This window comes from Xiphias gladius, chromosome 5, assembly GCF_016859285.1.
Source record: "Xiphias gladius isolate SHS-SW01 ecotype Sanya breed wild chromosome 5, ASM1685928v1, whole genome shotgun sequence".
NCBI classification, from domain to species: domain Eukaryota; kingdom Metazoa; phylum Chordata; class Actinopteri; order Istiophoriformes; family Xiphiidae; genus Xiphias; species Xiphias gladius.
The window spans coordinates 10,597,615-10,611,299 of NC_053404.1; the positions used below are offsets into that span (position 1 = coordinate 10,597,615).

Sequence of the window (13,685 nt, forward strand, 5' to 3'; positions counted from 1 at the left end):
ACACATTGTCTCTCGCTTTCTAACAAATGTATCATCCAGGGAAATGACTCTTGCAGCCTCTTTTTGCTCTTGTCCTATGAAAGGCTGCCAAATTGATTTTGATAACAATTTTCAATTAAGGGTCTGCATAAATCACTGTTATAAGTGACACACGTACATCTTTTCATTCCGGAGATGCGATTACACTGTGTGTGGAAATGTCTGTGAGTGTGTATCACTGTGTGTGAATACAAGGACATGTATTGCATTCCATTCAGTCCCCAGCATTTTGATTATATTTCCCTTATTTCATTTCCTTCACGTGTAAAAGAAAAACATGTCAGTAATGATAAGGATGACAAGATACAATACACACACAACCGACACACAGATGCACACATGTATGCACAGACGAAGAAGTTTATACCTATTACCTATAACTTCAACTACAAAATGATTCACTTCTGTTACATTTGGCTGATTTTGTGCTTGGATAAATGCAACTTGTTGCTGTATTTTTTAACAACAATCGCTAGGACCCCGATATACTCTACAGTGTTTGTCTCACTGATCTTAATTTGGATGATAAATATAAAATAGAATTTGATTTGGGGACATTTACATTGTTAGTTAATGACACATTTTCTTTAAAGGCACATTATATTTTAAGCGACTTCTACTATGAATAATGCCTTGCAGGTTCACTATGATAATTCTAGGTTTTTCTATTAGACATCACATAAGGCAGAGAAGATATTTTTTCAGACTTCCAAAAACATCAGAATGACAAAATAACAATGGACACGATCGGTCCGATGCACAAACAATGAGGCATGTAGTAATCAGTACAGGCTCTGTTCAGATTATTTCATAATTTATGAGCAATATTTACTTATACTTTTCCAAATACAGTATAAAGAATGGTATTCAAGTAAGTCTCAAAAACATTACATTACTTAACTTTAGAGAAATCTAGGAACGATCAATATCTTACACAACAGCAGAGCTGGCTGTCAAGCACCGGCAGTGTTGTCTGACTTCAAAACAAAATTTGGCAGGACTGAGTAACATATCTGATACTACACAATCTATACCTGCAAATTATTTTCAGAAACGGTTACTAGTTTACAGTAGACAACAGAAAAAGTTGGTGAACTGGGTTTGTCCAGGTTGGCTTAAAAGTAAGTATACATAGTGTGACTAGACTACACTGACTAAAGATTAGGTATGATGTAGATTTGATTTATTTATTCTGCAGCTTCTCCACGGACTTGTCAGTAGTCTTCACACAGTATGTCAGGTATAAACATAATATTACCAATGCTCCTACAAAGGACCTGCTAAAATTCAATACCTACTGGCTGTAATTGCTATCTGAATGCGTTTTTTGCATTAAAAATGTCATTTCTTTAGGCTACAATTTCATTTGCTGTCCAAGCACTTTTACAGAGTCCTGGTGTTGTGCATACTGGTCACTGTCACATTGTCATTGGACACCTGAATAGAACTGTCATCTGTCATCCCCTAAAAAACAACCCTATGGGTTTTCTGTGAAAGCAGCTTACTACAACCCACAGTTACGTTTTATTGTTAGGCAACCTCTAGCAGCTGTAGTAATTATGACAGGAACAAAAGAGTTAGTTGGGTGGCATTGTATAAAGAGCAAAAAAGTCCAGGTTAAGATGAAGAGATGCAGAATTTCAGCCCATTCCTTTTCTATGGGAAACAAGCGAATCGCTTCGCAGGGCACTGTGGGATTCTAGGCAATACTGACCCGTGAAGCAAACAAAGAGGAGGGGTTGAAAGTTAAAACATTTTTTACTTTATGCAAACGAGGTCGAAATTTGCCCAGCGGAGCATCAGTGTTTTGCCTTAAAACTCACAACAAAATAGCAATGCAGCTGTGAGCCAGTAAGTTTACCTGCTTTGGACATATGTCTGTGGAGGAAAAGATCTTTTTTGTACTTTCTGGGATCCCTCTTTTCTAAGTTCTTGGACTCTAGGATTATAGGTAAAAACCAAAACAAAGTCCTGTGTGCCACAACATTACTTAACTTGTTGGAGATAATGCAGGTTTCTCATTTACACAATGTTTGCTAATTAGCAAGCCAATCACTAGCTTGCAAGCATTGAAACACCCACAGCAATGAGCCAGAGGTGGCAGAGCCAATGTTGTGCGATTTGTTTGATTGAAGTGGGTCTTCCCTTTAACTTTCAGTGGGTCTTCACCGTAACTGTGAATTTTGTCCTAATTAAAGTTAGAATTTTTTAACTTTCAAGCGCTCATCTTTGGTTGCTCAGCAGGGCAATCCCATGTCGCCTGGAATGCCTTGCAAAGTTATTTGGTCCATTCCCATAGAAAATGAATTAGCTAAAACTTTGCGTCACATCACGCTGCACTCAGTGGGTTGGGGTGGATGGATGGATGGGTCAACAAAACAGGACTTTGACATGGGAGATGTTCATTTCCCATTTGAAACTGTTACACAACACTAATTGGGTGGTTATTATTGTAACCATGATGACAGAGGTCGTCTAACCTTAACAAAATATTTATTAGAAGCCAAACCCAAAACTACCAATTAGGTTTTATGTCTAAACCTGAGCAAACTATGATTGTTTCATGAGGTTAACTGCATGTTTTTTATTGTAACCACGAAGACGAAGGTGTGGTACACCGCCACCAGTACACTCTACATGTTTTGTAACATGTATTGTTGTGTATTGTAACCATGACAATGAACGTCAAGTACACCATAGGGATGCTATCCCCTGAGACATTCCTATGGATCGTATCAGAGGGTAGGAGAACTTGTTGCATTAAGTAACACCTGTACTTTGTCTTCTATGACAAGTTAAAAATTATACTGTGAAATAAGCATTATGATAGCTATCAAGACATAAACAGGTTCTATTTGAAAACTTGCTTTTCAAATAGAACCGTTTATTTTCAGAATGCATAAATCTAATTTTTCTCTTAATCAAAAATTGCCTTTCAATAAGCAATATACTACATTAAGAGAGATAAAACAGATATTGTAAGGTCCAAAATCCCCCAATCCCCAATACATAGCATTAGAATTAGACTGAGGTTTATAAAAAGTTGAGGAGGAAAAGATAATGGGTTTTTGCTCTCTTTTCTGCCTCAACAACAACTACTGTTGATGTGACACTGTATCCTATCATTTGACAAGACAGACAGACCATTTGGTACACAATGTCTTAGGTAAACAACAATACTTTTAAAAGAAAGAGAGACACTTGCGCACCCACACACACCTACACAGGTAAACACACCCTCCCCCCTGCCCGGTGCATCATCTTTCAGAGTTCTCTGTGTTCTGAAGCCCGCAGTGCTTTCTCATGATTACACTGTCTCTACTCCTTTCTTAAGCATTCAGTCATATATGAGATCTAATACATTTGTCTGTTCATCTACTCATTCCTCACTCCCCAACTCTCTGGTTCTCTTACAATCAACTTCTTGTAAATGTTTTCCCGCTCCCCAATTCAAAGATGAAAGAGAGGAAAATTAAAGTGTTGGGCCACGACAAAGAAAAGAGAGTGACGGAAGAAAGCGTGAAAGACAAGTAGTAGGAGGAGAAGGAGGAAGATAAATATAGATATTATGTTCCCAGCATAATCACCAAATATGTTGGTTGTAGATGATAATTCTGGGTTTTGAAAATGTACGATAATTAAATGCAGTACCATATTATGGCTCATCTAGGACTGCGTAGTGAAAGACTGGGGATTTATGTGTCTGTGCCAGAGTTAGAGGCTATAAAGGAGTCATGATCCACCGTGGTGTGAAATTTACATGCTCATTTCCATTTTGATTAACATAGGATCAACAGGAAATCAATTATTTCATAGATATGTCACTAAACAGTAGAGCCGGCATGTGAGAGAAAGGGGAGTGAGAAAGAAACAGAGAGTACAAATTTAATTTTCTATACAAATGCAATGACTTCATGCTAGTAGAATTTCAAAAGGAGGCAAGCATATCAAATCTGACTTCAACCTGTGGCCTGTTTATGCCAACAGCACTTTAAATCTTACATCAGGGTGATGTATCACTATCATCATCTGTCTGAGCTAAGAAATAGTACTTATGTAGATTTTGTTTATGGAGAGCATCTATCTCCATTGAAGGAATGAGGCCAAATACATAAACAGCTAAAAGAGCATTGTTGTAGCCTTCAGGCTCAGGGGTGCAATAACTATGGGAAAAAGGGAGACGTAAATAAAGCATTACAGTGCAGTGCTGCAACTAAAAGTTACTATCATAACAGGAAAATGAATCTTAAAAACAATGACAACATTTCTACCAAAGCATAAAGTAACATCTAAAATTTGAATATTATGTTCAACCAACAAATCAAAAATTAAAATATATTCATTTCCAATTACATGAAGCAAGCGAGTCCTAATTTCAGCACAGGTACGTTATACTTTAAGTGACCTGCTTATGTGCTCACAGCCACCTAATTTGCTGCCTGCATGGTGAACCACCTTGCCATGGATACAATTAAACATTATAACTACTAAATGCCAGTTATGTGCACCTTCAGTTTGCCTCTCTGTGGTATTGCTTTAAATTGATTTGATTGGTTATCAAAAATAACAAGCAGGACACTACAGTGCTACATGTCTATGTTGCCAAGCTAATGTCAGCCTGTTCAGTGGCTCTCTCATGGTGTGTCTGGGGGTAAACAGACCTGCATGGTTCCATAATTAACATAGAGGTAAAGCCGTTTTCTGCCATTTTTTTCTCTGGCTGTGCAGATCATCCTTCCCCTTGCTGTCATATAACAGATTGTTACAAGTTCTCTCTGTGGAGAAAAAAATAATGCTTCCATGTCTTTTTGTTTTGTTGTAAACCACATTCAGGCAATTATCCAAAGTTACGCAGAAGACGCATTTAGTCTGAAGGACAATGTGTAGTAAACACGTAGAATAACTAAGTATAAATAGTTGATATTTTGCCATATGAAGGGAAGAATTATTATGAATATATAGTGTAATCATTATCTGTTCAATTCCCAAACTTCACTGTGATTTCAAGTGTTATATCGCATTCAATAAAAAGTTAAAAAGTAAAGTGAAATTTCTTTTTTTGGTATTGGCATACTGTCAACAGCCATAAAATCATTGCTCTTTGTAGTTGTATACACCTAACCTCCCACACCCTTATGTATTTTGCAGGTACTTTGACAGTGATATACTTAAATCAACTTGTAATTTTTGAGACCCTGATAAATAATAACTGCCAATATCATCTATTTAAAGATTATATAGGCTGTCACATGGATCTGGGCATCTCAATCAACCTCTGTCGCTTCACATCTCTAGTGGAAAATCACCATCTGGGTCAGGGTTCAAAATGGCATGGTCTACTGGGTCAGGGCATGAAAATCTGGCCATCTTGTGTGCATGACCATCACTGCTGCCCTGGATAAAGACCAAGTAGTCTCCCTCCTGACCTCAAACACTCAGCTCAGCTGGCGACCCTTTTCTGAGCAGTACACCTAGATCTTATAAAACAGTTGGAAAACTGTCAGCTACCACCACTGTTTGCACAATAAACGTGACCAAAGAAGTAAAGGGTCATGGAGAAAGAGCCAGAGTGAGAGAGAGGGATAAAGAAAATGAAGTGATGGAAGGAAGAGGAGAAACTAAAGCGGGAGGCAAAAAAAATAGAAATGGGGCAGAGGATAGTGCAATGGAGAAAGATGAAAGGGGAATGACAGAGAGAACATAAGATTGAGAGACAGTGTGTCTGTGCAAGAATGTGTCTGTATATATGATGATTCAATCTTTCCGAAGTCCTGTTATCCTATCATATCCTGTACACTCTTCTCTACCTTTACCGAACAATCACACCACACAGGCACACACACGCACTCTCCACTAACCACTTGAACAGTTAAGGTGATGAAAGTAAGATTGAAGAGTGCCTCAGCGCTGCACTCTATTTCTGTATTCCACCCTTCTGCTTGTGTCCTATCTGTCCTCTTTATCTTTCTCCTGTTATGCAAACCCTCATCCTAGTATTCAACATATCTTGTTTGGAGTTGAAGTGTATTGTAAAATTCCTGCTGCTTGTTAAGTGAAGATATTTATTTTATCTGTAACTTCACTGGTACTATAGACAGGGTTGTCCAGGACTTGGAAATGTTAAAGAATGTATCTAGCAATTCACCTATACCTCCAAATATGTATGTTTAATATGCACAGACACATACATGTCCATTTTTTTTTAATTTTAATTAGATGCCGTGTGTGATTAAAAAAAATAATACCAATGCATGTCTTACAGAATTTTATAGGACCCTATAGTACATGACTTCCAATGGAAAATATTTATTTACTGTCAACATGTGTTACAGCTCAGTGAGAGCAATTTTCACAGCAGCACTGTTTTACATTTGCATCTGTTTTGCATTTATTTGGCAAATATTTAAAGCATTAAAGCAAATGTTTTACTACAGGCCTTTGTCATAGCAGACATTTTGACTTGTCATAGTGGTAAAAACACAGGTGTAAGTATTAATATAAACAATGGTTCTGCTTTATTCAATTTTTCTTGTAAGCCAGTACAGTGTGTCAGTAAGGCAACATGTACAACACCAGGACCATGAAACGAAAGCAGCTAAATGATATTAAGCCGTCATTAATTTTACTATTTACACCTCTGCTTTTACTACCGTGACATGTCAAAATGTCTTCAATAAAAATGCCTATTGGCTACAATATAACTTGAAACAATAACATTTCTGTTGCAGCAATAGTAACCTGTAAAGATGACTTTTTTAGCCTCCTACACATTCAGATGGCAAATAGAGCCAGTAGATTTACTATTTAGTGTTAGTAGTGTTACATTTCAACAGGCCCTTCCCTTCTTCATCTCTTATTTGCATATTAGCACACCTGCTGAAGCTTTTCAGCATTACTGTTGCTGGTGGGTGTATTGCTGACATAACTCAATAGCTGAAAATAAATAATTAACTATTTTTGACCTAGTCATAGAAAAGTGTAGGCTTCAGTACGCTCTTTGTCAGTTTGGGATGAAGGTCTTGACATTGCAATCACAATTTCCTTCACTGATCACTGATCACTAATCCCTTACGATCTTGCGTTTTTCTCTGTCTCTTACTGTCAATGTCTTCCTGTCTTTCTCTTGTGTTTCATTGTTTATTCTTCCTGTCTCTGTATCTCTGTTGTTTCTATCTGTCTACTGTCTGTCTGTTTTAGGGGCAGATGTGATCAACTTTGATGGACAGGGTGTAATCTCGTATCGTTTTAAGGTATTGGATTTACGGCCTCGATATTTTACATTATTTTACCTCCCAATTAAGTCATAGAGTCAAAGTCATTCTAGTACATTAAGGTTATATCCTATAAAGTCAAGGAATAGCAATATACTATGATGGGAAATAAATAATTTGATGTAGATTCTGAGCAGGCAGCTGGGAAACTCAGCAAAGTGCAGGCATTCTTGTTTTGTAGTTAATTTCTAAAGTTTTTCAGTAAAGACAGTTGTTTTTCATTATTTTATTCCACATTTGTTATTGAACTTGTGGTGTTAAACATCCATTTGGGGTTCATGGTATTTGTTAACATTTGTGCAGATGAAGAAGATGAAGATCATTAAGGATGTGATTGCACTGAGGTTCAAGACGTCGGAAAGCGAGGGTGTGATTCTCCATGGAGAGGGACAGCAGGGAGACTACATCACCCTGGAGCTTCATAAGGCTAAGCTGCTGTTGCAGATAAACCTGGGTGGGCAACAAATGCATGCAATTTACTTAGATTTTATGTTGACCCTCCTTCCACACTTTTTTAATGTAGATGTCTTGGTCTCAATCAATTGTTAACATGTTTTTTGGAAACAAAACACTCAAAGACCAATTTAAGCAGTCTTATATTGGATATTCAAATATCCAAGTCATATGTCTAAGGCCAAACTATACCATGTCCAGCTCCAACCCTTCTCTGTTTGGTCTGTTGGTGGGATTTAATAGGTACTCAGTCTAATGCATGCAGCTATTATGGTTCTGTTTGCAGCTCATTGACAGCTCTACAGAACAATCATCACTATCATTTTAGGCTTGACAATAGCCCTAAACATTTGCAATCAAAATGTATGCCATGTCTGTCAAGCAAGCCTGTCTCCTAAAAATTTTCAATTCAGCTAAAGTGCAAAAGCAAATTTGTTTTGTGTTAAGTGTAGTCGCTGGCTGGATTATGTTTAGAGGCAAAATATTTTTTAAATGAATGAAATGCTACATTTATCAATCACAGTGGAATCACCAGGATGTGGTTGGAGTGGATGGTGGGCATTCAGAGCTCATGACTATCACAACAGAGGCCGGGCTTTGCATCCAGATTTCTGTCTGTGGTTTAGGTTTAGGCAACAAAAGTGCTTTGGTTAAGGTTAGGGAAAAATCATGGTTTTGGTTAAATGTAAATAAACAGTGTCTTTTTTCTTTATTGAACCAGACCATTATCTTTCCCTAACATTAACCAAGTGCTGTAATTGCCAAAACATAACCATAGAAATGTTTAATAATACAAATGGATATTGTATAAAAACAAATACACTGTCTGTTAACATTTTACAGATACTGTATGTTCAGCATCAATGTATTTGTTACTTGCCAAATATGTAAATTAACAGATATCCTCATTTTGTTAATAGAAAATATAATCCTGTCGCCATTATGTTTTGTACAAAATGTATTTACTGTTGCAGTTTAGTTGTGTAGAAATATTATTGGAAATTTTTTGGCGACAGGGTTGCTGTCAAGATATCATTATATTGGAGCAAAGATAAAGTGTTCAGGCACACCTTTTTACCCTTTACATTGTAAACAACAGCCACAACAGTCCATAAGTATGTGGAGCATCACTCTCTGTTGACCAGCTGTGTTGTCGACAGAAGAGGTATAACCTTTAAAGATGTCTTACTGCAGCAAAGAAATAATAACTACGGTAATGCATTCCCACAACCCAGTCTTATAACTGGGTGTGAAGACTATTATGGTATAAAGACACTTCAGGTTACTAAAGAAGGGTCCGGTGTCTTATTATTGGCAGAATTACCAGAATTACTTATCATTGTATTCTAATGTGTGTCAGGATGACCTGATTTGCAAACATGGAAACAACTGCAAAAAGAGCTGAATCGGGTTGTGCAATGTGCTTCAAATTTGAATCAACCTGTAATCTTGCATACATTTCATAGTTGTGAATAAGTATATGTAATTGTACAAAATAAATTTAGGAAACCCATGTAGAAGGTATAGGTATAGTCATGTTACCTTTTATGAAGCACTGAATTGACTTCTGGCTATTTCAACAAATACCTGCCAGTGAGGTTATATTCATTTTTTCTGTTCATTCGTCCTTGTTAAGCTACCCAAAATATTAAAACCACTTTCATTTTTCAAGTGTTGCATGGAAAAACATATGTAAATGTCATACATATTTTACTCAACATTTTAATAAATTGTTGGCTTGTCGATATATGTTACTTAATTTACAGTGTCCAAAGCCTGTGTTTTATAATTAATATTATGACATTATGACATGTTATTTACAGGCAGTAACCAGTATGGCTCTATCCTGGGTCATACTTCTGTGACCACTGGCAGTCTCCTGGATGACAATCACTGGCACTCAGTGGTGATTGAACGCTATCGTCGTAATGTCAACTTCACCTTGGACAGACACACTCAGCACTTCAGGACCAATGGAGAGTTTGACCATCTAGATTTGGACTATGAGGTGAGAAGCAAAGGATACTGAGTGTATCGACAGACATGTGAAGAACACAGGGAATGGTAGTCTCTTCTTGGAATTAAATTTTAAAAATTAACCCAGCCCAAAAAAATGATAACATTCATGTTCAAACACAGATACAAGGAAGTGACAGGGAGATTTGCCATGTGTAAAACTGTACAAAGCATGTTTGCTACTTAAATATATATTACCTGTCTTTCTTTATGGCGCATATCAACTTGACATTATGTTAACAACAAAACCTCCTTTGAGTGCCAAATGATTCAACAGCTATACACTGATAGGCAGTCATGGGTGAGTTCAATTAGGAAAAAAGAACTGGCAGACCATGGAAGAAGTGAATAACTAAAATTTCAGCTGATTGATTCAGTTACCTCAGCTTTGCCTGAGTGACACTCAAAGGTGTGTGACCTAATGTCAATCCAGAGCAGCTGCCTGTTATATAGGTGACTGGCTACTGTATGAAGATCAAATATATTCATTTTAGTTTAACAGAAGTGTACTTACTTTCTCACTGCTAACTACCCTGCAAGTCTAGTAGGTAGATAGAACATGCACTTAGTTTATCGAATTTTCACTTAACTTTAGATAAGGAAACATTTAAGTCAAGTTTATTTATTTAGCCTTGTATCACATACTTTGCCCTACTGTCCTGCAGTCCTTATGCAATTTTCCTCAGGTGGAAGTCTATCTGTTTATTTCCTGTTTCCAAACAAACCTATTTATGCCAAGGTGGGAGGGGTGTCACAACTGAGGCTGCACTTATGCTGATTAAGTGGCAGTATCGGGGCTAATTTTGGCATGAAATCATATTTGCATTTCCACGTGTTCCGACTGAAATGTAACTACTGTACATATGGGTTGCGTGAATGCAGAGAGTCATGGATAATGTGGGAGAGTTAGCTATTTTATAGTCAGCATATCAACAAAGCTAATTTTTGCTGAATGTCTACATTTGAGTGACATGTGCTTGCATGGCCTCGCACATAACTGTGAATACTGTAGGAGTGAAAATGGGAGTCAAAATGTGGTTTTATTTTACAGTATTTTAATTTTTTTGATTTAAAAATATTTTTATTGTTTTGAATGACTGTATAATTAACTAATAAACAGTTGGAAAAGTAAACTGAAAAATGATATAACACACAGGTAGTGCAGTACTGGATTTAAAGGCAAATTAGGTTTTTCAAATATGTAGAGTATTAATTAATTTGCACAACTATAGCCAACTATACAACAATAACCAACTATAAGCTCCAAGGGAAAGGTGCCAGGATCGTGCGCTGTTCTTTAATTCATGTAGTGCAATTAAGCCTCAATCATATTCCCTTGCAGATGAGCACAGACAGCTGTGGACAACGCAGACAGTTAGTCGTTCTTCTTGTACTACTTTCTAGTCTGCTCGGAGTCCACTTGGTGCAGTCCATGCACAGTTGGTGCCCTTAATAATTGAAGGGTACATGGACGTCCGCACAGAGCCTCCTTTATACGCTCTGATGACAAAATTTACGTCACTCAGACCCTAGCAGACCCTCACATACTTGCAGATTTGGAAAATATAACACTAGCTTTAACCAGACGTACAATAGGAAAACCAACCAGTTGGTCTTCACCTCTAATGTCTTTTCTCTTGTAGGAGTAAAAGATATTGTTTGAAAACAACAGTATTTTTAGGTTTTACAATAAAAAAACTTTATGAATGAGGACTCTTTTTTTGGTTTTGGTAATACCCATTAAAGAGCAGCGCATAGCTGCTCTATTGCAGAGAGAAGTGTGCTATGTTGAGTGTAGCAATGTACTTGAGTTGTGTGCCTGAAGTAGTTCTCAGCCTTCTTTTCATTAATGTTTAAGGTGTTGTGTATTATGGAACTTAAAAATGGAGATGAACCTCAGTCCTCTAGAAAACTGAGTGAGAATTCTGGTTTAAGAGCCTTGGGCAGTACTGATGTTAAGCACAGAATACTATAAATTCTAATGTAAGCAATTCTCAGATACAATCTGAACCCCCCAAGACTGCTGGTAGTCTCAACATTGTTGTCCCATTATTTCAAACCCATGAGAGACAATGTCTTATCATTACTTATTAGTTATCTGTCATTGTGATACTGTTCATTTACTTCAGATTTTTGTTAGTGTTCCAACCAGGTCAGGTTTCTTTACTTTTTTTGCAACTATATTTTAAACAACTACTCATCACTGGTGGTAGCTTGGCCTCCTCTGTCTGTACAGTACATTGATACCACAAAGGAAATTAGATATTGGTTTCACTCTGTGCTATAATGCTAATCCATGAAACTCACAAACTTAATGTCAGTCAGTAATGGAATGCAAAGAGTTCAGCTGCCTAAAACAGGCAATTGATTTTGGAATGCATAATGGGTATGAAATGCACTTGTGTGTAATGTGAATGTGTGCATGCATGTGCAGCTGTGTATGGTGAATCAATATATTGGTATATGCTTGCGTGTGTTTGTGAGTGTTGAGTGTTGATATGTTTGTGTGTGACTGGATGACCTTTACCAGGTATTCCTGATATGGTTGATCTATTCCATTGTTAAGTAGGATACTGAGAAATAGGTCAGGACAAACCACAGTCCAATTAAACTGAAGCGGTTGAATTAAGGGATCTTCAGGGAAATCTATACAACAGGGTGAACCAGGAGGTTTTTTGTGTGTGCGTGTGGTGTGTCTGTGCTGAACCTTGAATGCATCCTGGCAGTGTTATTGCCTGACTTTACAGATAGCGAAAGAGTGGCCAGCTTTTATTCAAAGAGTACCACTGTACTCTATCTAGTCCACACACACCATCTTGTGTGTGTGTGTGTGTGTGTGTGTGTGTGTGTGTGTGTGTGTGTGTGTGTGTGTGTGTGTGTGTGTGTGTGTGTGTGTGCGTGTGTGTCTGTCTGTCTGTCTGTCATAGACTACTTTTGGGGACAAATTTCAGAATAAAGACCAGTTAATTGTAGACAAAAGCTGTGTCTCCAGGAAAAAGCTGATTTTTGGGTCAGTGGTTAAGGTTAGGGTTATGGTAGTTGGTGGGTTATGGTTATGGTTACGGTTAAGAAAGTAGTGGTTATGGTTTGGGTAAGTCTCCAGGAAATGAATGCAAGTCCATGTAATGTCCCCAAAGTAGCCAAGGTCACTGTGTTTGTGTGTGTACACAACTGTGTGTCATCTGTTCCCATTTCATCTTGTAGACTAAATATCTGAGTGCATTTGTGTCTACCCCATGGCAGTAATTACTAAGACTACTGGAGCGTCACCACAGACACATACAAAGGCACACACTGACATAGACAGACACATAGCGACTGATAATTGCACACCACCCTCCATCATCTTGTCTTTCCTCAGAGCTTAGTGCTAAAAGAAAAAAGAACTGAACACATCTACAACTGCAAAAAAAAAAAAGAATATGAAACTCACTTTACATGTTCAACAGTTCTGTGTCCTTCAGTGCTTCCCACCAGATGCCTGTTTAGCCTTAATTTCCTCACCGCAGTCCTCCTCTAACTGCATCTGTTGCCCATAAACCACTGTCCTCTTCTTTTAATGCTTTAGCGCACTGCACTGCTCCAGCAGGCACATTGGGTCTGTGTATACACACATATATATATATATATATATATATATATATATATATATATATATATATCAATAGTAAACTGATATCCAAGTATTTAGTAAAAAAAAAAAAAGGTGACTGATTATTTTTAAGAACTTTCCCTGACCCAATACCTTGGGATTTAATTTGAAACTGAATATAATTGTCTACACATTATACTACATAAAATCAGGAATGACTATGGATCAGACCTAGTCTATCCATCTGTGCATTCATTCACATAGGCCTAAAGGTGGCTACAGTATTTGTCATAAGCATGGTCTGATGCCACCAC

The 13,685-nt window shown here is 37.4% G+C and overlaps 1 protein-coding gene across 1 annotated transcript in view; it reads left to right on the forward strand.

Annotated features, from left to right (window-relative positions):
• cntnap2a (contactin associated protein 2a) overlaps positions 1 to 13,685 on the forward strand; it is a 324,180-nt gene that overhangs the window by 163,617 nt on the left and 146,878 nt on the right. Inside the window, exons 5-7 of the mRNA XM_040127346.1 lie at positions 7,237 to 7,289; positions 7,614 to 7,764; positions 9,587 to 9,771. Of these exons, the coding sequence (XP_039983280.1) occupies positions 7,237 to 7,289; positions 7,614 to 7,764; positions 9,587 to 9,771 (389 nt within the window). The remainder of the gene's footprint in view (positions 1 to 7,236; positions 7,290 to 7,613; positions 7,765 to 9,586; positions 9,772 to 13,685) is intronic.